Source organism: Pyxicephalus adspersus, chromosome 7, assembly GCF_032062135.1.
Source record: "Pyxicephalus adspersus chromosome 7, UCB_Pads_2.0, whole genome shotgun sequence".
Taxonomy (NCBI): Eukaryota; Metazoa; Chordata; class Amphibia; order Anura; family Pyxicephalidae; genus Pyxicephalus; species Pyxicephalus adspersus.
In genome coordinates, this window is record NC_092864.1 from 2866599 (window position 1) to 2894111 (window position 27513).

At 39.7% G+C, this 27513-nt stretch overlaps 1 protein-coding gene across 6 annotated transcripts; it reads left to right on the forward strand.

The window, feature by feature from the left end:
• The first annotated feature begins 9447 nt into the window (after nucleotides 1-9447).
• On the forward strand, nucleotides 9448-27463 carry LOC140334839 (uncharacterized). 6 transcript variants are annotated; one of them, XM_072417096.1, is made up of 14 exons: nucleotides 9448-9841; nucleotides 12412-12540; nucleotides 15089-15111; nucleotides 15717-15957; nucleotides 16037-16228; nucleotides 17076-17168; nucleotides 19270-19362; nucleotides 20001-20023; nucleotides 20942-21221; nucleotides 22913-23101; nucleotides 23639-23740; nucleotides 25362-25402; nucleotides 25511-25781; nucleotides 25976-27463. In XM_072417096.1, the coding sequence occupies exons 2-14, from the start codon at nucleotides 12480-12482 to the stop codon at nucleotides 26194-26196; spliced, it is 1830 nt and encodes a 609-aa protein (XP_072273197.1). In that variant the 5' UTR covers nucleotides 9448-9841; nucleotides 12412-12479; the 3' UTR covers nucleotides 26197-27463. The 6 variants fall into 6 exon arrangements, with proteins under 6 accessions (XP_072273197.1, XP_072273198.1, XP_072273201.1 ...); XM_072417097.1 differs by having other exon boundaries at nucleotides 12424-12540; XM_072417100.1 differs by having other exon boundaries at nucleotides 12427-12540.
• Nucleotides 27464-27513: the final 50 nt, after the last annotated feature.

Sequence of the window (27513 nt, forward strand, 5' to 3'; positions counted from 1 at the left end):
TGGCTGAGAAAAGATTTGCCAATCAGAAAGCACTAGAGTATTTGAATAGGGAGACTTGTCCTCATTTGACCTCTAGTGCCGGGGATTGCAAGCAGACACAGACCACAGTTCATATAGAGTTGCAGTTGTGATTTATTCGGAAAAGATGGTGTTATTTATACAAGAGTAAAGTAGGTTGAAAAAAAGTAATTATGATAGGTGACTATTAAGGAATACTGAGTGATTGATGTTCCTAAACAATTTATGGCCCTGATATCCTTGGAATCTCCTCCCATCTCCCTAGGTGCCCATTCCCTTCATTCCTATTATCACCTTGGACAAAGAAAAGGAACTAGCCGTTCAGGATGCTCACCCCACAGAATAAAGAACATTTCTTGAAATATTTCTCATGCATAGTTCTCTTACAAAATGGTGGTTCTAAATAACATGGAGTCTATGATAAAGTGATTTCCTTGTCATCTTTAATGTTTTTTTATCCTCTTTGTAATAATCTTGCCTGCAAATGTTTTGCTTGTATTCTAATTTCTTTTTTATTAGAACAGTTTCTCTTTATTCTAAGGTATTGAGAATATGGAATTTTCTGAATAAGCGGAGCAGGGTGTGCACTGCTTGCAAACAGATGGGTGTTACCTGGTGTATATTTTCGATATAAAGAGGAAAAAAGCGTGTTATCATTATGTTTACAGATATTCATATCAAGAAAAGAGACCTGTATGGGGTTGTATTCCAATGTAAAATTTAAATTAATTTGATTGTGCTGTAGTTCTTGAAAGAAGAATTTTAATCCTGTTTCTGTGCGTGTCCATATCAAGAAAACATCATCTATATATCTATCTATGTTTCAATATAAGTATATGGCCAAGGTACATAGATAAGGAATGTGAAAATAGATCTCTTTCCCAACCCCCAAGTACAAATTAGCACAGATTGGGGCACACTGTATGTCCATGGAAACACCTTGCACTAAACCTGATTGTCAAAGATAAAGGTTTTTTTTTTGTTAATGTAAATTCTAAGAAGGGTAGAATGGATTCTGCATTTGGGCATAAAGTCTGGTCTCTTTCAAAGAGAAATTTCTCAACTGTTTGTAATCCAATCATCATTTGGGATGCATAAATAGAAGCCTCTATATCAAAGGTTACTAAAAGAGATTCAATAGTTAGAGAAGAATAGTTAGATTATCTATTAGTTTAAGCAAAAACAGTAGCCAATTTGGGATGAGAAACAAACAAAATTCCATAAATTCATCAATCACCCCATCACAATATGCTAATAATATTAAAGCATTATATTCTTCCGTGAAAATGTTTATTATTTCACATGGCATGGGTTTATACTATTTTATACATAGTTTTGTACTGGTTATTGATATTTATCTTCTCATTCCCACCTTTATCATTTTAATTACAATAGACTTGGTGTTTTGAATTGAACATAAAGCTTGATGTTGTTCATAAGTTATATTATTAGGATGTTTCATTTTGAATTGCATACTTTTAATTTCTTTGGTAACTTGATTTACAAAGGCTCATATTAATGGGTGTGAGTGGATTTTAGGGAATTTCTGTGATCACTTTTCAACAAAAAGAAAACATTAATAGTAACACGATCTTAACATTAACCAACATTTTGCCTACTACTTTGGTTTGTGGTCCTCAAGAGCTTCCTCCCACTATGCCACAAGGTCTATCCCACATGGTCCACCATGATACATATGCTCCCAGCCACGTTCATAACCCAGCTTGGGAATGGTATCACAGTTAACCACAGCCTCTTCACCCCATAACTTTCCAATCATGTCTTTTACCATTATATACAGAACCAACACTAAAGATGTATCTCCCACGTACCGATACTACCACCAAAACCACCTTCCCTCCAGGACCTTACGCCCACAGCATCACAAGTGAGGCCCTCATGCTTGTGCGCCCCTCCACACTCACAGTGTCCTCTAAATTCCATCTTGTGTCCCCAAACGCTGTAAATCTATCCCCATATCATTCAAATGGACACCATACCTCCTCAAATTCAGGCTGCTTTCCAATTCCAACTCCTTATTCTGGACCACCTTCCCTATTCCTGGCCACGAGCCTCCCCACCCCTTTGATGAACCTAATCTGAACCTCGTTCAAACAAGCCACAGACTGTGCTTTCGGCCTGTGAGCCCTGGCCACCATGTCAGATAAAACCACCACCGGGCTCAGAAAGGAAGTGCATAACTTAAAAAAATCCCACTTGATGTCCCTAATCATCTGGGCTCTGCTTGCTTGTGAGGCACCAACAGTAAGGATCACCCGGCACTTTTTCACTCTCCTTTCTGAAAATAACTTATTTCAGCGCATTATAACATTATTATATAATGCACTGAAGTCACTGCCTTTTAATATTTAATCATGAAACACCATGAATCTGTACAACTACATTAATCATTGAATGGAGGCTGGAAGGTTTTTGGAGTGATACCCAATCTGTGGACTGTGGCCTTTGCTCGGTCATTTCCCCCTTCTGCCCACCTCTGAATTGGTGGAAAAAGTGTATCCTTTATGATGTGGGTTTCATTGTGCTCAGATACCTAGTTGTGTTGAACCATATCCCTGAAGAAGTAGACTCTGTCTACGAAAAGCGTTGGATAAAAGATAACCTCAGCAGATGTATCACACCATGAAATGTTGTTTTTAACAAATAAAAAAATAACTTTTATGGCATGATCTTCTAATGAAGCAAATTGTAATAATATGTTTTTATATACCTCTTCTCTCTTGTTCTGTAATCATCTCTCTCACCATTCTCTTCCCCAGGTCATTAACACCTGCATGCACAACCACAACATCTGGCGTCCTATCCCAACCAACAAAGCATTTTATTTTTGGGAGCACCCTGTTCCACTGCATGCCTGACACTTCTATCCACAGAAATACTCCTTAAGAGTGTGGAATGCACAGCTGGCGACCATCCGGCCGTAAAGCCGATCATCTTGCCCCTCAACTCATATATGAATGACCCATGATCCATACCAAGTGTGGCATGTAACCTGTAATAAAATAAAAACAAATCAGCAACTACCCCCACCTTCCCAGCACCATTCCCATTCACAGGCGCAAATAGGGATGAATACACAGCCTAAAATGAAGAGACTCCCAACGGCCAATTTTCTTATTCATCTCTTACCCAAAATACCATCCAGCTGCTTCAATGGCCGCTCCAAACTGCATCAAATGGGCCGCGAACCCCTTTTCATTCAGCTCTTCCGCCACCAAACACCTGAAGAAAATTCCCAAGAATTGATACCTGGAAAACCCAGACCCATCTTCATGAATTAAACCTGGACCCCCCAGTTCAATCAAAAACCCAAGAACTCCCCCATCATTGCCATTAGGCATGCAACGCCCCCCCCATCTGAACCTACAAATTCAATCTCACAACCCTCCCCTCTTGATCCTTTTTAGATTGTGCTATCCATAGCTGCACCTTCTGCCCAGACCACACCACATTGTCAACCAGCAAACCCCCTTCTCGCATAACTGCTGGACCAATTGCTTGATCCTCAGTGCCCCAAAACATGCCAGCACAAACACTGCCCTAAACAGAAAAACCTCAAAATGTGACCGACATACCTTCCCAGCCTCCTAACCACTACCACTAACAACTGAGAGGAGACCAGCTGCCTTTAAACCACCACACGTCTCCTCTTCCTATACCCATTCACTGCCTTGTTGCACCAAAATTTTCTAAGATCCTTCATGCTCATCAATTTACAAAATAAAGCCAACCCCACCAATGTCTTTTCTCCCTGACCACAGAAGCCCAAACTGCTCAGCCAAGAACTGAAAAGTCGCCAGCAACACTCTTAATGCCACCGTCCAGGCTGGCCAATGAATGGGAAGCCATCGAGATAATGAATCATCGATAACACCATGGCCACTTCCCATACCACCCACAGCAAAAATGTTTCTAAGAAAGTTGTAAAAGTTTCTAAGAGCATGTATGACAGTGAACATACCAAGGGCAACCACCAATCCACATAGAATGCCCAACCCCACCCAAGAACCCACCCAAGATGAACCGACAGCAATCGGAAGGCTGCCTCATTATCTGTCTTTGCCAGCAGGATGTCCCATCCACTTTACCCAACGCACTGCACAATCAAATGACACAGAGCACACACAGAATGGCGGCATTCACAGAACCCCCTGCAGGAAACGACAGATGATGTATCATCCAAAATTTGTTAAGCTTCTTTTTGGTTACCAGCCCCAACAACACCACCAGCCCCTTTCACTGTGGCCACCTGAAACTGCTCACCCATCCTGCTAATGCCACCTCCATTTCCAATTTCGGCAATACCACCTCAGGTTGTTGCCACACCAACCTCAAGTACTTAGCCAATGTTGGAAGCTTCTCAATATTGCACAAAATGTGGATCTCTACCATAAAGGCCTCCTCCAGCAATCACACAGCCTCTCTTTCAAAATACTTATTTAGAACTGCAGAGGATTTACCTTCACCAGCATCATCCCTTTTACCAGCAAAGTTTGCTCTGCGACCTCTCCCTTGCCTAAAACACTTGTCAAAGCTATGTTCGCCTCCACAGCCTACAAACTCATGCTTGAGAAGCGCCCAAATTTGCACACCCCTTTGTTAAACTGCCAACACACTACTTTTTTTTAAGAAGGCTGGGGACCCGAAAGGATGTGGGCCTCCAAGAAAGGGCTGACCCCCTGTCCTTGCTGGCATCACTAGCTTCATCCATAAACCGATATCCTTGTGATCTCAGCATATAGATGGCCAGCGTATTGATGGCCAGATCGCCTTTGGTTGGCAAAACTACTCATTATACCACAGCCCCACCACCATACACCCTATGCTCTTCACTAATGGCATCCAAAAAACAAAAAAATGGAAAATGGCAAATATGGCGAATGCCTGCAGCCAGTGCGCAAATGTGCGTGGTAATCAGACTTCCTTTCCTTTTTTCCACTCACCTACTAATCTGTCCAAAATAAAGTGTTCCAAAAGCAGCAGCAAAAAGGTCAATGAATTCCCCCTTACAAATTTGTTCCCTGACCTCCCGCTTAAAATGCGCTCCCAAAGGGCTTTCAACACTGCTAATACCTCCTGAACCCCCCTCTGCTCCCCTACCCCCCTGCCTCCCTCATACCCTTGACCCTAACATGCCCCCCCAACACCCTTTTCTCAAACTCCACAACACTCACCTAATCTGCTAGGGCCAGCTGACCCTCTGCCTGCCATGCCTGAAGCCCCTCCACAGCCAGCAAGCTCCTCTTCTCCTTGGAACACCTCGCCCTCAGACAGCTCCTCCCCTGCCTCCCAGCTCCCCAGTTTGACCTTCACTGTTGGGGAGCTGGCCGACATCTCTGGAAGCTGGCCAGCCTTACTTCCCACTTGAGGGTGGCAATACAATGATGGACAACAATTGCTGGCCATGGCAGCAGCCATAAATAAAGCCGATAGTAGCTTATCTTTTTGATCTTCAGTGCAGCAGGTGGAATTTTCATATCTGGAATGACTACACTGTGCAACCAGTGTAGACCAGTTGGCCTTCAATAAAATAAATGAGTTCTGGAATGGTGACTTGTTTCAGTCAACTGTTCCTGATGGCCTGGAGTAATTCCACCACCACTAGTTACCCTTTGGCACCACCACAACCACCAACAACACACTTACAGGTTAACCAATTAAAAAAATATATTCAGACTGCCCCCTCCCTCCCCCCTTTCAAGATTTCTAAAATTAACTAACTAGTTATTTTCCACCGAAAATAAGCATTTTATATATTTTTTAAAGAAATATACCTTCCAATTAGGATTTCCGACATAAAATTCTGGACCATTTCAATCAGTCGAAATTTTATAATTCAAAGGTGCATTAACGCTCATTTTTTGTTTTCTTAAAAGCAGTAAAAGTTTGATATGAGCTTTAACCCTTCATCACTTCATCTTAGGCTAAGAGTATAAGATTACAATTAGATATACTTTGATAACATTAACATCTCTCTCTACTCATTCCTATAAATACAGTAAAGTAAAACGTTAGGTAAAACATTTATGAGTCTCAAAAGGGAATGTCAGGGAGGGAGAGGGAGATAGGCGACACTCTCATCCGCATTACAATCCTAGAATCTTCTCATAAATCCTCCCTAGATCCTACGATAGGTAAGGAGTTCTCTGTGAGAAACTTTCATTACTTTGCCTGTACGGGGCTAAATTTGCCCTTGCCAATGCAAGAGGATGTTTTACGAACACGGCAACAAAAGTGGCCGTATATAAGCCAATGCTCTCCATGTACAAAAAACTCGCTTGTTTATCCCTTTTCTCACGGACAACTGTGGACGTAAAATTTACCATACTAAAGACATAGCGGAATCCTTTCGCCTATACTACTCTATAATATATATCATCTCGAAACCATCCTCAACCTCGGTGACAGGAGAGAGGTTACAGGTGATCCAAAAATATCTTTTGGAATGCGGGATGCCTTCTCTTTCTTTGTCTAATAGGGAGATATTAGAGGCTCCTATCTCAGCGGAGGAAGAGATACCCCCACCGGTAAAACCCCTGGGCCAGATGGGTTACCTTTATCATACAACAAAAATTTCAGACTCCTTTGGCGTCTCATTTTCTAGCAGCATATAATCATATTACTGAAGGTGGTCAGTTCTCTCTGGACTCCCTACGGGCCACCATCAGGGTCTTACCCAAGGAGGGTAAAGACCCCTCTTTGTGTGTGAGTTACCAACCAATCTCCCTCTATAATCAAGTCCTCAAGCTTTTCACAAAAATTCTTGCCACCAGTTTGATCAAGGTCATGCATACTCTTGTCCATTTTGATCAGGTTTGTTTCATGCCCGGTAGGGAAGCCAGAGACAACACGACCAGAGTACTGAATTGGATATTCTACGTTACATCTAAACATATCCCGCTAATGTTATTGTCCACGGACGCTGAAAAAGCTTTTGACTGGGTGGATTGGCTTTACATGGATCAAACCCTAGTACACATAGGTTTAGGTCCCCAAATGCTTTCATGGATAAGGGCCATTTACTCTGAACCCACGGCCAGGGTCAGAGTGAGTGGACTGATTTCAGACCACCTCTCCATCTCTAATGGCACAAGACAGGGTTGTCCCTTGTCCTCTTTGATCTCCCAGGAGTTAGATCCCACCCTACGGTGGGATATTCATGGGAATTGAAATGCTGCTGCAGAACCCCTATGGAAGTAATCCCCCCATTTTGTGAATCTTCCCCTATACCTTTTCCCTTGTGTCCCAACTCCCCCATCCCCACATACTCTTTTGTGGCTTTTTCTTTATTTAGGGATTGACTAGCACCTTTATAAATTGATTTCTTGTATTGTTGTACCAAGCCTGCACTAACTTGTTTGGAATATTTTTTTATGGCTGTTATGTTGGTATGTTTATTTTGTTTTATTTCAACCATAAGATATTCATGTTTCCCCTCCGTTTTTTTTTGTATCCCGTTTGAAAGCCTTAAATAAAGAATGTTTTTAAAAAAACATTTTTTAGGGTCGCCCAAAGGGAAAATTCTTAGTACTAGCACCCTTTATTCACTTCCATGCTCTTCTTACTGAGCTTTATAACTAATACAATTCATGAAGTTAAATGGTTTATTGAAAAGAAAAAGGAGAACCCCCCCCCCCCTTCGTTATATGCTGCTTCCCCCACCTCTTAGATCATAAGCTCTTCTGGCAGGGTCTTCTCCTCCTCTTGTGTCACTCTCTGTATCTGTCATTTGCTGGTCATATGTAGGTGCTACCCTGTTTCCCCGATTTTAAGACATCCCTATTAAATAAGCCACCCCCGATTTTTGAAAAAATAATTAAAATAAGACACTCACCCGTGAATAAGACATCCCCAGATATTTGATCATGTGTGTGTCTCCTTGATGCTGGCTGCAGCACGTGTCTGCTCCTGGCTGCAGTGCAGAGTGAAACTGAAAGTAACAAGCTGGCATTCTGCACCAGCATGAGTGATCATGAGTGACTTTCAACAATAAATGTGTACTGTAGTCTTCTTCATGGAAAAATAAGACATCCCCTGAAAATAAGACCTAGGGCATATTTTGGCATTTTAAAAAATATAAGACAGTGCCTTATAATCGGGGAAACAGGGTATATAAACATTGTTTATTATTACTACTAATATTACCAGATACATCTGTTTTATGTTTTGCACTTGTTGTTCCTTGAACCTTGTACAGGGATGACCCGGGGATGCCATCATTATATTTGTGCCCCTCTTTGCATTGCAGGAAGATGGGAAGGATAATGCGGGGGATGTACAGCATTATACATTACTTATACTCCTCACAGGCTGGCTCTCAGGAGGAGTTATGCAAATGTCAGAATGTATTGAAGGGTGGATATCTGTTTGGAAGAATCAATGTCCGATTAGCATGCAAATCACTCCACTTAACACCCAAATATGATGCATGTGATCAAAAGTACTGGATGAATGAAGGGTGGCCAGTAACATTTACAGAGGGAATATTGAAGTTTAAATAATGCACAGCAATTTACAGTATGGTATACTGTGTACTTACCTAGCATGTACCCATTGCCTCCTCTTGCCTACAGATTGTTATTCCACCCACTGCAACCTGCGGATCTCACAGATTTTCTCTCTTTAAAGCAGGGGTGTCAAACTCAAGGGTCAAAATTAAAAACTTAGACATAGTCACGGGGCAAACAGTTTATTGAGGACGTTTTTCCCTCTCATTAGATACAAAACCTTTTCACATGGAAACAGAAGAGAAAAGAAGTTTTGCTTAACATTCAATCTGGAACAAGTTTTTAATAGAGAAATAGCACTACTACATAGCTACTACAATTCCCAGCATTGTTTGCGTCTATAAAACAGTCCAATGTGGGGGTTATTGTTATGAGTGGCTGGAACTCCCTCTGCGCTGAAATAGCACTGCTACTACAATTCCCGACATTACTTGTGTCTATAAAACAGTCCAATGCGGGGCCATGCATAGACAGAGAGGCTGCTGGTCTATAGACGTGAGTGATGCCGGGAGTAATTTAGAATTACTTTGGGGGCCAAAAAAATTCCTTTGGGGGGCCAAATTTGTCCCTCGGGTCAGAGTTTGACACTCCTGCTTTAAAAGATTAAAGGATTTTTTTTTTAGAAAAAGAACAGACATGATTTCTGATTGAGACTTTTATTTAGATTGCTCAGAAAAACTGTATATAAAACTCAGCTCTGTGAGTTACTTTTCCAGAGCACAAATTAGAAGTGATTCGCCTCTGCATGCCTATTAATAATAATTACACCAAACTGAGTCATCCAGGCACTGATATAGCTGGCAGAACCGGTTCTTAAGCAACCACTATCTCTGTGTGTTGGACATTGAACTTGGGTGTGAGAGGGAAATAAAAACATTTCAGTCTCTAGTTAGCAGATAACAAGGTTGCTCAGATCCCTCCCAAGGCGTGAAGACATTTCTGAGCACCTGGAACGCGAATCAGCTCCCTGGGCTGACCTGATTCCAGAAAACAAAGGGTTACTTGGTTTTGGGTGCTGAATTTCCTTCCTGATTTTTTGATGATAACTTTTGAATTGGATTTCCCATCGTTATGTATTGGAGAATAACCAACAAGGAGAAAGAAGAAGGCCTGGAAAATGTGAATCCTGGAATTCTATCTGACTAAAGTGAAGAACCAAAGCAGCACCCAAGCTCAGAAACAGATCCAACCATAGGATATCAAAGATCATCTCCGGCCACGGGAGACACCTGGATACAACGGCACTTCTATTATATTAAGGATACCACTGTCCATCTGTTTATGGTATGACACCTGTAAGTCTATCAGATCTTATTGTGATTGCCAATTTTCCATGATTTGTACTCATATATGGTATTTCATGCCATGACCAATGTCTATCATAAAGAAGGCTCAGATCAGCATTTCTACCACTGGTGATACCACCAGAAACAGAATAAACCCAATACATTGTTCATTTTTAGCTAGCTCACTCACTGGCAAGTAACATCTTGCTTCTGGAGAGGAAAGAACCACCTTTAGGAAAGGTAAGTGGTCTAATAGCTAGCACTGATTTAGGTATCACTGGCTGGCATCACATTAGGTTGCCCTGTTATAATTTATTACCAGTATCAGTATTACAGTAAATGTAAACCCAATCAACAATAATCAAGCTTTACAATTTCAATGAAATGTTGTAATAAGTAATGTCATGTTTTTTATATTTTTAAAGCAGTAGATTTTAATAAAATAAACCCTGGTTGTTCTGATTTTGAAGACCCCTTTTTTGGGAACTTCCTGTTTGAGGACAATATTGCGTTGTCCCTCACTCCCAGTTCATGCATTTTAATGCAAGCAGATCAGGAGAGCTTTGTGCACTAGAGTTCTCACCCTAACTTCAGAGAACCGTTTCATATTAGAATTCCTCCTTTCATATTAGATATGCCCCTTTACAATAGGGCTCCTCCTCCAAATCTGGACCTCCTTTCTACATCCCCATCCACCAAAAACCTCATTTACCAGGCTAAATATCCAATGCAGAGCTAGAAATAAGAAATCGGTGGTAGAAGAGATATTCTGCAGACGCTGTGCATGAGGGTATATGGGACAATGGTCATGAGAAGGGCTCCTACAGCCCCCCTTGAATAGGGAGCCAGGTTTCAAATGGGACCCCTGGAACAGACTTTTAGCTATACAATATGTAGCTTTGTTTTTAGATATGACCATCCTATAAAGTGTAAAGCATTATGTATTCTGCCCATTATGCTATATCTGTCCCTGTTCTTGCCCAATATTATCCATATGCTTGCCTCCTTCCCTGTCCTTGGCCCAATAAATGGTCCAAAATGTATTCTCATTAAAGTACTAGAATGGTGAATGGTTTTGCCCTTCCTAGACGTCTTATATCCATGTAGTTGTAATTAGAACTGAGAGCTTCATCCAAGTGCTCTGTGCCCCCTCTCCCCGACATCACCCCACCGACATCACCCCAGGGAAAGTGTTAGGAGTTAGTAGTAATCCTCTTAGCACTGCCATCCACAATTCGTTACACTGCTGAAACTATTATGTGACACCATATTTAATGGTGACCAAAGACCTGCAGTTGGCCATCTTAAAGAGATGGCAACATCACGTGTATCAAGACTTGGTCCCGAGCATTAATGTCAATAACACTTATTGCTTCACCCAGCCATTCCTTCTAATGTAAAATATCTCCTACTAGGGGAGTTAGTTTTATTATAGAAAAAATGGCTGGTTCATATATACCGTAATTCACTATGTTACACTATGTTATATTTATTAACAAGATGGGCCTGATTTAATAAAGCTCTCCAAGGCTGGGGTGGATACACTTTCATCAGTGAACCTGGCTGATCCAGCAAACCTGAAATGGATCTGGGCCAGGATTGAAATCCTTTGCTAACAACAGCAAATTACTTTTTACGCCTTAAAGGATTTATTAAATCAGGCCAATTGTGTTAATAAATATAACATAGTGTAACATTGTATTTAGTGGATTAGAGTACATATAAAACAGACATTTTTTAAAAAAAAAACTAACTCCCCTAGTAGGAGTTAATTTACACGGGAAGGGCATGGCTGGGTAAAGCAATAAGGCAGGGCTATTGACATTGATGCTCTGGCCTATTGTGCAATTTAAATCTGAAGGTGTTGGAAAATGTGCAACTTTATCTTGGGGACACTCAGGCCCAATTTATTATAGCTTTCCAAGGCTGGAAAGGATAAACTATCATGCGTGAACCTGGTGATCCAGCAAATCTGGAATGTATCTGCCCCAGGACTCCTAACATTTACCAACTAAGAAATCTATTCAAGATTTGTTGGATCCCCCAGGTGAAAGTCATGAAAGTCTAACTTCTCCAGTCTTGGAGAACTTTAATAAATCAGGGGCAATGTCTTTATGGCTCAACATGATAAAATGTCTAAAATGTCTTGTTGTTTAAGATTTATTCCACTTCCTTGTATTTATTTCAAGACTTTTGGCTTTAGATATACTTTAAAGAATAGACTCAGGGGCTGGTTTGAGATTATCGGTGATCACTAACATTACATATCTCCTTTGCATTTACCAGCAGAGGATTGGATATATAGAGATCTGTGCAGCTCTCATACTGCATTGCTGCATAAATCTAATAAATACTGAACAACCGGTTTGTAGAGTTTGTGGCCAGCCCAAGGGTTGTGTTTACAGATAATAGTCAGGTTCATATTAATGGTAGCTTGGTATGATGAATGATAAATTAGGATTCTAGGTGTGAGCATTTCCTTTCTCAGGCTATATTCTGACTTTTATTCACCTACACAAATGTGTGCAGTGTTACTTTCTAATGAATAGAATTGATAATATTCTTAGTTATCTTATCAGATTTCTATACAGCAGAATATTTGAAGAGAGAAGATAAAGCATCAGACAAATATTTTACTGGAATAGAGATGAATTCAGAAGCGGTAACTAAAATTAATCAAATCAAACAACTTCTGGACCAAATCTATGGTAGGTGTTGTGTATATTTTCTATTTTCAAATGATTTCAGCTAAATAATATGAGAATTTGGGTTAACTCAAAGGTTGTTAGGTGTGGACTTTATGGGTTTTAAAAAACAGGGAGTCTGACATTCACAAACATTCCCTGGTGGGAATCAAATACTGCCATTGAAATACATAGACCTAGAAGAAGCCCACGAGGGAATTTTTTATGAACCATTTTAGTTATTGGAAGTTCATTTAATGTGGCATGAAAATTGCATGGAAGGAGGTGTTGGAGGCACCTAGGAGAGAATGTCCCAACAACAAATAAGAATAAAATACTATGTGGATCTTCAGTAATCATAAAAAAAGCCAGTGGGTAGTTATTTTTCATTGAATTTTAGCATATTACCAATATGAGTTTGTCCCAAGTCAGCTGTCACTACCATTTTTAATGTGTAATTTATTTTTCACAGTTTGCTTAACAATTTGATTTAGAGATAATTATTGTATAATACCGGGGACAATTGTGGCTCTGGCCTAGAGGCAAGCATTGTAAGTAACTAGAGTGCAAACAGATTCTTCAAATACCAAGCTTGGAATGCCTTGAGGTTGTGCATTTATGTATTTGTTGGTTAAAAATAGAACAACCAGCATAAACATCTTCTTGGTTTTGATACTAAATCTTTTTTAGGCATAGAACCCTTTTAGGCATAGCCCCATTCCTTTACTTAACAGCAAGGGGTGGCATGTTTAGGGATATGGTTTACTAATCACACTCAGTCCCCCCAAAGTATGTAGGGGTTTGTTGGGTGACGTATGGTGGAATTCAGAAGCCCAATTTATTTAGAAGGTCCAAGATAGCTGCTCCCTTATATTGTACCCCTTACCATCTCACAAAGGCTTACATTATTTGGAAAAACTTGTGTTTTGAGCTACCAAGGACAACTGCGTAAGTATTAGTGCTACATCCAATTCTTTCTACAAATAACCATAACAAACTCAAAAGGACTTTTAAGGCACCTTCCTAATTAGATCACATATTTCATACATTTTATAAAATTATAATTTATTTAAACATGAAAAGATAGATATACATATCAAATTGCATTATTATATATTGAAACGTGTGTCCAGGCTCAGTTTCAACACGTTTCGCAAAAATATGCTTCTTCAGCAATTGCGAGACTGTTTTCACAATTGAAATGATAAATCTTATCCCATAAAACAATAAAAGGAATCAGCTGCCATATACCATGGTAGTGGAGATTACCATTTCAATTTTGAATGAAGAGTGTTGCAGTTTTTGAAGTAGCTGATTCTATGAAATGTATTGAAACTGATAGTGGATATACATTGTGTATATATGATTTAAATTTAATATATATATCTCTCTTTTTAATGTTTAAATACATTTAGCTTTATGAAATTGATGAAAGGTGTGGTCTAATTAAAAAGGTGCATTAAAAGTCTTTTTTGGGTTTGTTAGGGATAATAATAGACATACTTATTAAAAAGCAATTAAGGTCTGGCATCATAAATTTGCTGACTGCCACCATTGAAATGCCAGGGATGCTAAGTGTTTTTTCCACAGAGTAATAAAAATCTGTCAATAAAATATTCAGCCTCCTATTGAAATGTTTTTGTTTGCAGAGCTCTAATAGCTGCCTATAGAGAGGACTTCTTGTCCAGTGACCCCTCCCCCTCTTTCAGGTGTTTTCAAATGGTAATTTGTAATACAAATATGTTTAATCACCAATTATGTAAATTGTTTAATCACCTACAATTTGCCAACAGGAAACATCTTAAGCCTCCATTATGTGAATTTAAGGCTGTAGGCTTTAGCATAGGCAGTGCATGGCCATTGCTACCCTTCCAGCACCACTTGGTAAATGCAAACATGCGCTTTCATAGCCAACAGACAACAAGACCATTTTACAATGCACCTAAAATGTAATATTTAGGGATGAGTTAATTTTTCATTCAAAACCTCAAGTGCTCTCTGATTGGCTGAGGAAAGCTTTCCTTAGCCAATCAGGGAGCACTAGAAGTTTTGAATGGGGAAACTTGTCCCCATTTAACCTCTAGTGCTGGGGACTGCAAACAGGATTTCCAGGGCTGCAAGAATGATTGCAGCTCTGAGAATCCAATGCGGTCCCGGGGCATTAGAGCTTAAATAACCTCTAGTGCTGGGTATCATCTCAATGGATGGGGCTGCATTCATTGAGAACAGTGTGTGATCCCTGGCACTAGAGGATAATTAACCTCTAGTGCCCTGGGGATTGCAAACAGGAGTATTCCCAGGGAATCCTGTGAATCCCCTGTGAATCCTCCAGTTATATATTCCTCGATCTTCTGATGGTTTTGCGAAAGTGGTTCGCCAAAATTTCACGGAACCATCAGAAGTTTGAGGAAATTTTTCTCATCCCTAGCAATATTCCATCTCAGGTGATGGGACACAGCCATCAGAGTTTGTAGAATCTGAATTAACTGTACTCCAATGCTGTCGGTTGCCCTTTTCTCCCATCCCTTTCTATCCCATTCTTATTTCTGTTTATTTTTTTTTTGTTTTGCAGTAAAGAAAAAAGGAAAATTATCGGTAAGCAGATTTACTATATGTTTATTTTGATTAAAGTTAAGTTAATATTGATTAAGTTTAATATTAAATTTATGATTTCATTCTTTATTTTTGTATAGCATTTATAATTAATTATCCTAACAACCTTAGGTTTTGGGAATTTGCATATATAAAGCACTAAATAAATGTATCTATCATGTTTCTTCAAGGTGTATTAAAAAAAAGTGGGTATTTGCCCTAATTTTCCAGTATAGTTGGAATGAATTAATGTTCCAATTCAGCCAGGAAAAGAAAAGAAAACATTTGTGAAGTCAGACACCGATGTAGCCTGTGTTAATATCTAAAAGGTGTTCAGTATGGTTGGGGGTCAGGGCTCTGTGCAGGACATTCGAGTTCCCACCAAACTGGTAACACCATGTCTATATGGTGCTGGCTTTGTACCCCGGGGCACAGTCATGGGCGAACAGAAAAGAGTCTTCAACAAACTGTGACCATAAGGTTGGAAAAACTAATGTAGACTTTAATGGTCTACAATGCTTTGTAGACACCTGAACTCCATTATAAAGAAGGGGGTCCACATACAGGTAAGTCAGGGACCTAATAAATGACTTTTTTTCTATTTTCAGTCAGGCCATGTGATTGGGATATTCACCAGCCTAGATCAAAGTGACGTAGCATGGATAGAAGCAGAGCTGAAGCGTGTCTGTGAACATGTAAAGGAAATCAGATATGTTAATACCTTTAATATTAAGATAAAGGACATGGAGAAGGCCATTTCTGAATGTACATTCTGCATCTACACGTCCTCTGAGAAAAAATGGAAAAGTTTTTCCCCTTCGGAAAGAAAAAAAACTTTCTCTTTCTTTGGTAAGTGATGGGACATTGTACATCGATGTGATTGTCTGGATTGGGAATTATTGGAGAATATTCTCTTCCATTAATACAGGAAAGAAGGTCCTGATTGTGCTAATTATAAATATGGAGGACAGCAGTGATGAGGAGAAGAGTCGGATTATAAAGGACCAGCCCCGCATTAAAGAATATGTTCTGGATGTCTTCCTAATAAAAAGAATAGAGACGAATCCTATCAATCCACAAGACATAGCTTTTGACAGAGGATCCATGAACAGCTTCCGAGGTTAGAATAAACATCTTTAGATGGGTCCACTATACGCTAAAGGTTCATGTTTGTACATTGTACATTGTAGTTGACTTCTCCAGTGAACACTGACCCAAGAATATGTCTACAGGGGTGTGGAAGAGGAATTAATTGTAAAGAGTCACTTAATGTAATCACACTCTTTCTTTGGCTAAAGCCCCTCCCCCCCTGATCTTGGCACAACAATCACACCCAATGGAGGAAATCTGGCGACAGCATACCTGTGTAGAAACCCAATGGCATAATCAGAAGGTCTGAATATTAGCCTTCAACTGAGTTCCTTTAGGCTAAATTTCTGAATCAATGCAAAACAGGGCCCCCAGGATATAACCATCCTGTTACAATAAATCAAACACTTAGAATCAACAGGGTAATGCGTAGTTACATAGTAGGTCAGGTTGAAAAGGAAAAGTCTATCAAGTTGTTAAACTAACCGGTCTGTAGTTACCTGGTAATGACTTTACTCCCTTTTTGAAGATAGGAACCATGCCAATCGCCAATACATTGGTATTGATTTCATAACTATCTGTATAGGCTCTGTTAAGGCTTAGGAATAATAACTGTGCATTGCACAAACACAAATTCCTGGAATGTCTAAAACAGACCCTGGCAGTACTAGTGCCTCCTCAAACCATTCCAATCTGCTGATGTCACCAAGCTGTTTGAGACCTTATAAACTCATCAAACAAGTTTTCCAGGTACTTCCTAGAAGGCTGGAAGAAGGTCCCCAACCCAATGAATGTTTATGCAATCAGGAAGGCTGTCATATAATTAAAAGTTGTACAAGTTTAATTATGGAGAAGATATTAATATGATTTTTTTATAGGTGGAGCTCCAGAGTTATCAACAGTAAATCCAGACCAACAAAGGCATTCTTCATACCGTCTTCCAAAGCCTACCCTAGTTCCTGATGCTATAGGTACCTCCCTGTTACTGTTTACAAGGGTTCTCAAAGCATTTTGTACCAAAGGAAGTTCACTAGGAAATGAGGGTGATGGGATAGGAATGTGATATTACCAGCAGTTTGAGATAGAAGGCACTTTAAAAAAATAAACCAGCCATACAAGACTGACAGACATACAAACATGACATTCTTCATGCCAGGATTAGAAGTGTTGGCACTATGTTGGAAATAGTTGGAACCATCTGACCATTCCTAGCCAGGATATCAGTCTGTAAGGTTTGTGGCTCAAGCAAAATTAGGATGATGAGGCAAAAAATTGATACTTTGCACATATAACATAAATAAATGAGCAGATCTAAGCCCAAGCAACACAATTCCTGCCACAGGTTGACTGTTTAAAGACATTCAACACTGGTTGGCAGTACCTGTTACTCACCTGGGTATCCCCCTGCTCCAATCCACCGCCTTAATGTAATGAAGAGTAATGGAATTAATAGCTCATCCTTGATGTAGAGGAGCTCTTCCTCGGCTCTAGGTGTTATGAGATGATTATATGGCTGCCGAACCCATGCAGTAAGCTATTCCAGGTCAGCGGACCCTATTTATTCTTTCTGATGGTGTCGCTTACAGCAGCAAAAGGGAACAAGCAATTTGCCGTCAGTTCTTTGTTCTGCAGCCTGCGACATAATTAGTTTCCCTTTGGCTGTGAATGTGATCTCAGCATCACCAACTCTGAGATTGTGTGCTTCTGTACCCGAGTGCATTAGTTCCTGGCAAAATCTTGCTCTGCCATTGGTTGCGGGTCCTTTAAAGCTTCCCAGCTCCCAGGCACCGGTTGGCCTTTTTAGCATTTCGCCTGTCCAATCTGCTGACAGTGTGAAATTCTGTTTGACTACCTATTCCTGACTCTGTCTGTTTATGGACCAGAGATTGTTCTCTGCCAGGTCCTCCCTCCAATTTGACAACACTGGAAGACTGATATCCCTATATGACCACAATCTGGTCCCAAGTCCAACAAAATTTGAAGCAGGCTTCTGGGCAACCAAAACAGTTTGCCGATTGTCATCATCCCAGAAAACCAGGACTCTGCTTTTCTCAGCCTTTGCCTGTTTCCTGGACCTGAGATTGCTGTACGGACAGACTTTTGCTTGTGACCCTGACTCTGCTTGTCTTAACCCCTAGATACTCTCTTTGGCAGACTGATACTTGTGTATGACCCTTGGTTTTAGATTTGTCTCTATTGGATGACACCTGGTAACTGAGCCTGAACTGTCTGACTTTCATTGTGTCCACTGTACTGCATTGTTGGCTCCTGACCCTTTGTCAGTCCTCTCCATGCTTTTGCAGCTGAAGTCCTGGGGATCACTGCGTGTTGGAATGGTGCAACTAAGCTCCCAAGGCTGATTGAGATTGGGTAGTTAGTGTTTGGTAAGCAGTGCTACTGGCCAGGGCCTGGCACTAGGTACATGCAGGGCCAAGTATTGGTTTCAGAAGCTAAGTATTGTGCTCTTAAGGCTCAGTTTACACAGCTCAGCATAAAACCCGATTCCATGGATATCTGAAAATTATAGTTACATGGTTGAAGATTCTAGTATTCTTGTATGTTAGGTTTGTGAACTAAATCTGCCTGAGAAGATTCAGGCAGGGATCACATTTTAATCTCATTACTAATGACCAGTTGGTCAATTTTGCCTCTGATCCTTCAAGTTGATTCAGATGTTCAGACTGATTGGGTAGATGAAATATTTGGAGGAAACATTCCAGCCAATGACAGCTTTAGTTTATGGCCCAGCCAATCCAGCCAAATGGCAATGACAGGCACCATGTACAACATTCTTGTCACTGCCCTAGACACAAATCCAATTACAGAACATCATCAGAACCTAACTTTTATTGTTTCTGGGTGAATTATCAAAGTTCAAGTTAATTTGATACAGATCCAAAGCTGAAAACCAAATCTTCTAACAAATCTACTTTAAGTTTATATTATAAATATAAAAAATATATTATATTATATATATATATATTATTATAATATATATATATATATTATAAATATATAAAAAAAATATTTAAAAATATATATATAAAATAAATATTTGTGTGTGTTTCTTAGGTGAATCCTCTGAAAAGCAATACCCTGAAGTGAACCTAGACAAATACAGAAAACGTTCATATCGTCTACCACAACCCGCTCCAGCTCTAAATGGTAAGCATTATCCTCCGATAATCCAAGGAATCCTTCTAGGAATAACCCACAAGAAAAACGTGGGGAGAGTAGCAAAGAAATTTAAATAAGATTCCACAAATGTTCTATTGGATACAATAGCTTTGTATTGCTTATTGAATCAATATTATTAGTAACTTACTGAATACTCATTTAATGATGTTAAATGAATAACTCACTTAATGATGTTCAGCAAACCAATCTTCTAGGTCCATATGTTTCTAGTGACATTGATTGACCCCCCCATCAGAGATTATTTAGTGAATAACAGATTCACCACTTTGTGTTTTTTCATAATATTGTTGAATATATTTTGTCTAGTAGACTTGCTTTAGATCATTACATAATAAAAATTCCACTTTAACAAATAGCCTCATCAAGCACAATTTGATAGGAGGAGGAATTTATAGAGTTGACTTTATGACTGCAAGGACAGCTAAGCCTATTTCTCTGGCTTTTGTCCCATGCAGGATAAACTGGGGTAATCTCTTTATAAATATGATGTAGATGCATGCACTGCGACACCAAGTGGTTCTCTCAGTTAGGTATGATGTTGTTTTTTTAACCTTTTTTAATCCTTATCTTTATCAAAATATTTACAATGTATATTTTTCCCACAGGTCATCAAACTGACATGTCACAGGTACAAACAAATATTTATTACGTTGTATATTTTCTTGGCTGTCTAATACAAAATCAACAGACCCAACACTAATTGTCAGCATTTTATTTAATACGGTAATACTAAATGATATATTGTATATTCCTTACATTGCAATTTGAATAAGTAATCCAGGATAGATTAAAATAAAATGGATATATAAGTAATATTTCAGACATGTAACAAACTATAAAAGGAACATTCTGCATATATACAGGTAGTCCACGGGTTACATACTGGATGGGGATTATAGGTTTGTTCTTAAATTGAATATGTACATAATAAAATCCTCACTGTAAGTTAATCACAAACAAAACAAACAAACAAAACAAAAAAAAACTTTATGGAGCCGAGACATTCATTAACTTCTGTAGCAAGCTGTGCTTTGATATGCAAACAGAAACAGCTGAAGTATTTGTCCTGGTCATTAAAGAGTTACAGGATCTTGCAGAACAGCAAAAGATTTCTTCTGAAAGTCATGCAAACTGCCCCCCCCCCCCTCAAGCCTCTGTCCTGCACACGAACAAGCAGGGCATCCCAGTTACCATCTAGTACAGGGGTCAGCAAAATTCCATTGCCAATAGGCCATCTCTGGACTCTAAGCCCCGCCCTAATGGCTCCGCCTACCACCAGGCAACGCCCCCTGAAGTGAAATCCCTCTCCTCCGTATGCATTGTAGAGGCCGATTGGCCAGGGGGCGTTAGGCTAGAACAAACTACCGGCTAGGCCGTATTTGGCCTATAGGCTGGAGTTTGTCGACCCCTGATCTAGTAGTTGTCCGTGTGTTGGACATCCTTGACTCGGGGACTACATGTATTATGGCTGACAATCCCCTACTAATTACCTGAATGCTTGTTACTGATAGAAATATATTTTATATTTTGTTTTCTGTCTTCCCAGAGGATGATAGACAGAAAACACATCGTTGGGATTTTCTCCAGGTCTGTGGAACAGGATTATGATTGGCTAGTGAGACTTCTCAAGGAGGCCTTTCAGGACTTTGTTGCGGATGTGAAATATTTTTACATCTCCAACAATGGATGCCAGCAGCTCAGGGAGGACATGTCTCAGTGCACCTTTGGTATTCTTTATCACACCAAGAACAGAGGAAGAATCAATATCACTGATGTGACTGAGTCTCTATATGATGAGGAACTGGAAGTTGTTTCTGCTGAACTTGGTAAGAAGCAAAATGTAAGAGAAAAAAATTAAATATAATAGGGGATGTGCAGCAATGCTTTTCCTCCATGGGCCAGTAATAAAATATATGAAAATAAATGAATACCATTAATGAGTTTGATACCTGCAGTCAGTAACACTTGGTGGACCTGATGTAGCTACCAGCTCTCTATTCAGATATGACTTCAAAATCCTTATAGAGGAATGTCTTCTGGCACCATTTTTCTTCATGGCTCTGAGATGTCATGAAACAGAATTATGAGAGCAACAAAGGAAGCTAATGCAAAAAGATTTGAAAAGCTGTGTGACAATAAACCATTTCCTACTGGAACAGTCACCTTTTATTGTGGCACACTTGGGCTGGTACTTTTTTAATGAAATGTAAGGGCCCAGTAGATGTTCCTATCCATCAGGTCAAGGGTTCCCAGTCATCCAATGTATATAATGGCATTGATAAAGTAGAACACAGAACTTAATCAGTAAGCCGTTAGGAGACGCTCTTCTGGCCAACAATCCCGGGTGGTGTCTCACTACAATAGAGCATGCCCAGCCTATTCCCTCTTGCTTACAGCAGCAGAGGAGTTCAAGGAATTAGTGCTCTGTGGTTTGCAGCATCCTTCTTTCCCTTTTGCTGTGTTTTCACTCTCGGCATCCCCTGCACTGAGGCTGCACATATGGAGGCGATTTGGAGCTGTGCTGAAGCTGATGAGCAGAATAGTTCCTGATCAATCCCATGCTGCCATTGACTGCTGGGTCTTTATATGCTCTCAGATTCCAGTGCCTGTTTTAGTGTTAGGATAATCTGGAGTGTATTCATTCAATTTACTGTTGCTGATCATTACTTGTTCCTGACCTATCAATTGTAGTCTGCCCGAATCGACATTTTGCCTTTGACCCCAACTCTGCTTATGCCATTCCATTGGTACGTCACCTGGTGGACTGATCACCTGTGTATGACCTAGGCCTTTATTCTAGTTGTCCTGCCAAACTTTCTCCTGCTTACCTGTGAGCCACTGAGGCTGAGCGGGGGCTTGCTGAAGGTGAAAAGTGCAGCATTAGCACCAACATATCATACAGCGCTGTACATTAAATAGGGGTTGCAAATGACAGACAGAGACACAGGAGGAGGAGAGGACCCTGCCCAGAAGAGCTTACAATCTAGGCGGTGGGGGAAGTCTCGAACAATAGGAAGGGAGATATGGAGTGATGGGAAGTAGTGAGGGTTTTAAGAGTTAGAAGAAAATAAGTAGGCAAGTATGAAAAACTGGGCAGAAAGTAGGAGCAAGAAGACTATTCCTGAAAGTTGGGGTGGCTCTAGAAAGTCTTGCAGTTGTGAGTGTGATGAGGTTATGAGTGAGGACATCATTAGTAAATCAATGGAAGAGAGCGGCTGGCTGAAGCATTCATAATAGCTTGTAGAGGAGAGAGTGGGGTTAGTGGGTGGGTGGAGGAGGTTACAGTAGTCCAAACGAGAGATGATAAGAGCATGTACAAGGAGTTTGGGGGTCTCTGGGGACAGGTAGGGGTGGGTTTGGGAGAGACACAGGTGAAAGTGACAGGACCTGGAAATGTTCTGAACAAGGGGGGTAAATGAGAAGACAGAATCGAGGGTGACGCCAAGACATGAATGCCCATGCTAGATCAGATCCAGAAATCAACATACACATTAATTATTTGTATCTTCTTTTGCAGGTAGGAGAAACATGATTGTTGTAATTGATGATGTGGAGGACAGCAGCGATGAGGAGAAGACTCAGATCCTACAGAACCAGCCCAGCATTAGCAAACGGGCTTGTGAACTCTACCTAATTTCAGTCTCAGACAAAGCCAATAAAGCAAGACTGATAACAAACCTGAAGAGCCTTAAATTTATTTTTACAGGTAGATATTTCAGTTGAACTCTTAAAGTTATATAATGTTACCCAATAAGACCATAGTTTGCTGTTTCTCAACCAGGGTTTCTCCAGAGGTTTCTACTGGTTCTTTGATCAATAGGCAGTTTGTACATCTCAGGTCAGTAAAGGTGACACCAATGATCTTTTTGGCTATATGTAAAGGTGACATACTTCCAACTGACCACCACATTAATACGCTGTGAGCTTTGGATAATGTAACTATAGAAAAGGTTTCCTGAAGACCTGAAACTTATTCCAGGGCTTTCACCATTTTATAAAGGTTGAGAAAGGCTCTCCTGGAACATTCATTATCTTTCCCAGATTCAATGTAATACTGTATTATCAAAGGTATAGGAGATGCCTAAAACATGTTGGCTTTGGAGTACTTCCAGAAAATTCCAGGTCCATTTGCCCGTCCAGTTTAGGATAATAGAGTCATTGTAGTTGTCACATATTTTGAATACCTACCTGAAACTCTTTGAGGTTTGGTATATTGATTTAATAGACTGTGATTTTTTTCTAGGTGAATATTCTAATCTAAAAACGTTGAACAATGAAAGATCAGAGCAAAATTTCCATCCTCCGAATCCTCGCTCTGAGCCACAGTACACTGAAAATGGTGCAGGTAATCTTCAATGATTTCTGAAAAAAACAGCTTTTGAAATAAGTCACCCCCAAACCCCAGAGAGCTTCCTGCCATGGCTTTTAGAAATCCATTCTTATATTATTCTCAGAAGCATCAAAATTTTAATATCACAAACTCTAACTAACAAAGTTATGATGTGTGCTGTTTGTGTTGCAATGAAAAAGATTATAATAAGAAGTGCAGAAAAGGACAAATATGAAGTTTTGGCTAAACCATATATTTTGTATAATTGGTGTTGCAATTCTTAATTGATTGGTGGAGCCTCAATGGCTTCCATGTATGAGTTAAACTTATTTAGAGAGAATGCTTGAGCCATAGGGATCAGTCTATAAATTGGTATTCGTCATAGGAAATGAGAGTTGACAGCTAACGCGTTTTGTGGGTTATGTACACCTTCTCCTTCATCAAGGCTGCAACAATATGCGAAAACCAGTTCTATATATAAAATCTTTCAGTTACACATAAAGCATGATTTATGAAAGCTCTCCAAGACTAGAGAAGATAGTCTATCATAGGTGAACGTGGGTAATCCAGCAAACCTGGAATAGAATTGAAATTATTTGCTAACTAATAGCAAATTAATTTAAGGAAATCATTTTCTGGATCACCCAGGTTTTCCTTTTAATAGTATATTTTCCCCAGTCTTAAAGCGTGTTAATAAATCAGACCCAGTGTGTCAGTAAAAACATGATTTTATATGTCTCAGGTGTAAATATCTGTACAAAAGTCGTTTTGATTGTCCTAAACTTTGAATTATTGAAATGCTACATTTTGTAATACCCTGGCAGTTAGGATGTTCACCAACTCTCACCATTCCACATCTCCCCCATGCCAAAACAAGACCTCCCTTCCAAGCTGCAATCCCTCTGAGGAACCGCTCCTTACATTACATTACACCATCTAGAGGCGCTTTCACCATAACCATAATGTTCCCAGATGCAAACTGCCACCGGCTCAAGCATGATAACGCTATCTACAGCCCCCATTTTCTTATCCACCACTGTAAGGTATCCCACTTAACCTCAACCTTTTAGGGAGATCCCACACCAGATGGTTCTCCCCACACTTGCACAACCCTTAGAAGATGCCCTCTGAGAACCTCAATTGCCCGACACCCAGACACTTCACCACCCATTTGTAAAATAAACTAGGGTCAGGAAGCTCTTTCTTTCCCCACCTGCTCCCCCCATATCTTCTTCATCCTTCTTTAAAATCTTTATCCCAACCCCTTTTCCTAACTTTCACCCAAATCCCTTTTTACTTCCTCCCATAGCCTATCCAATCCCTTGCTCACTCTTAACCCCTTTCCCCAACTTACTTACCCCTAGCCCCTGGTCATACTGGCCTGCTGCTGACTTGCTTCCTCACCAGCTCCAGGCCCCTCTATTCCATGCTAATGGGCTTTGTAAAATTGGCAAGATAAATTAGTGAAATAACAAAATGAGTTTAATATCCACACAAAATTGTCAATTAGGGAAGGTAAAATTTTACCAGCACAATTCACCTTTTTACATAATGTAATGATCACCATTTGTTCTGTTTATGTTTTCTATATATATATATATAATTGTTAAATCATCTGAATACTTTGTTGATTCAGGTAATGCTTCCCCAATGCTATCAAGAGAAAGAAGGCCAAATGTGAGTATGTATTTATTACACTTTTGTATATTTTATGCCTTCCTAAGCCAGAAATATCTTAGCTTGTAATCTGTTATAATATTTGTCTGCATATCTTCACTTCTCCAGGTCGTACCAACAGCCTCCAAGTCTACGGTTGCCATCTTCTCCAGATCAGAGGAGAGCGACTATTCCTGGCTGAGTCAGCAGCTTTCATCTGAAGACTTTGATGTCCGATCCTATAAGATTTCATCTCCCAGAAGTGATCAACCTCACGAAACTGCATTCCAGTGCAAACTGGCTATCTTGTATCACAATATGAATAATGGGAAGTTACGTCTTACGGATACAAAGGATGCGTTGTACCATGAGGAACTAGAAATGCTTTCCACTAAATTTGGTAAGAAAACTCTCCATATGTTGCTTTTATCTTTTCTTTATTTATTTAATATATAGCTTGCATACGGGACACAAAACGTTGACTAACATTTCTCTTCTTTATTGATATTTCATTAAATACGGGAGAATAATCAAGAGTTTAGTCAAGGTGGGATCACTTCCTAATGCTTCTTCTTAATTTCTCCTTGGCTACAGGAAAGCGCAGACTGATTGTGGTGGTCGATGATCTGGTGAAAAGCGATGATCACATTAAATCTGAGATCCTGGTGAGGCAGCCCAGTACGGGGAGATTTGCTAGAGACCTTTTCCTCTTCAGTATGGAGGAGAAAAAATACTTTTACAGAAAAGATCCAAGAAAAGAGGGACGAAGAATGATGGACAAAATAAACACATTAAAGGAAATGCTGAGCAAATAAAAGGGAAGGGACATCTTTTCTCTACATTATTCACAGAATGAAGACAATTGGTCCAAGAATGTGAATGTGAATGTGAATTCGAAATGAGTAAAGTCTATTAGGTTCTATTATATCTTATTGCTTATCTCAAAACACAAGAAGCTGATGATAATATCAACTTGTATAGAAAGAATCTTCCCTGTGGATCCAATAATACAACCAAAAATAGAAGTTTATATAAAAACATTCAGACAATTCATACTTTAAGGCATCATCAAGTCTCATTACCTTAATATTGAAGAGCTCATTTTTTGCTGTTGCCATAATGGATGATACATTGGACTGGTTTCCTAAAGCTCTCCAAGGCTAGGGAGCAAACACTTTTATCAGTGAAGCTGGGTGAAGCTCCATTCCAGATTTGCTGGATCACCCAGCTTCACTGATGAAAGTGTATCTTCCCCAGCCTTGGGGAGCTTTCATAAATCAAACCCATTGCCACTTGCCCAGTCCTAGGAAAACTTCATCAAAGTCATCCTTTTAGTTGCCACCGTCATGTTTTCACTTTTTAATAGCGCATAGGGTGATGAAAGTTTACACCCTTGTGGTGTATGTGTAATCACCGGGGGATCTCTCAAATACATTGGTGTAGAGATAGAAAAGGAGAATCAGAATGTTGGATTTCCACTTCCTTTCTGTTATAGTAACAATGGTCACAGGGGCAAATATTAAGGATGAATCTCCTGGGTACAAAGCCATGAAAACTGTGCAGGTGATCCAACTAATTCCCAAACTAATCAAAGAAAAACTTAACAACCCAACAGAAGCCCCAACCTTTCTATTAGGTCTTTTAAAATTGCTAGTTGTGACTTCAATAAAGAAATTTTACTGATTCCCCACACAATCCAAGAGTTAGAAAAATAACTTGGCATTGGACATTATTTTCTACATTGTCCAATAATAAACCTTAAAATGTTATACGGTATAAATGTAATAATTTTATTTTATTTGTAAAATATTTGTAATATATCCTGAATACATATGCAGAAACATCATCATATACTCTACAATCCAAGGGGCATGTATGCTGAATATAATTATTATTTATAGTTGTTGTCAGATCCAATGGTGATAAAGCTGGTCGTTGGTGGAAAAGGTTGTACAACCAACTACATATAGACAGTCAAGTTACAGTTATGCACATGAATTATTTTGTATCTGACTAATCAATAGCTATATGAAGTCAGTACTGTTTACAATAAATAAAGTTTGGGTCTTTTGGTCATGTTCAGATTTTTGTCAATTCTTTTTAGAAATGTATTGCAGGTTGCAGCTGTGAAC

What these genes read in the sequence shown, in the direction of transcription:
- LOC140334839 (XM_072417096.1), top strand. Translation starts at nt 12,480, where the DNA reads ATGAATTCAGAAGCGGTAACTAAAATTAATCAAATCAAACAACTTCTG. An exon ending in AAAAACTTTCTCTTTCTTTG is followed by an intron (nt 15,958 to 16,036) that starts GTAAGTGATGGG and finishes CCATTAATACAG; the next exon opens with GAAAGAAGGTCCTGATTGTG. An exon ending in ATCCATGAACAGCTTCCGAG is followed by an intron (nt 16,229 to 17,075) that starts GTTAGAATAAAC and finishes ATTTTTTTATAG; the next exon opens with GTGGAGCTCCAGAGTTATCA.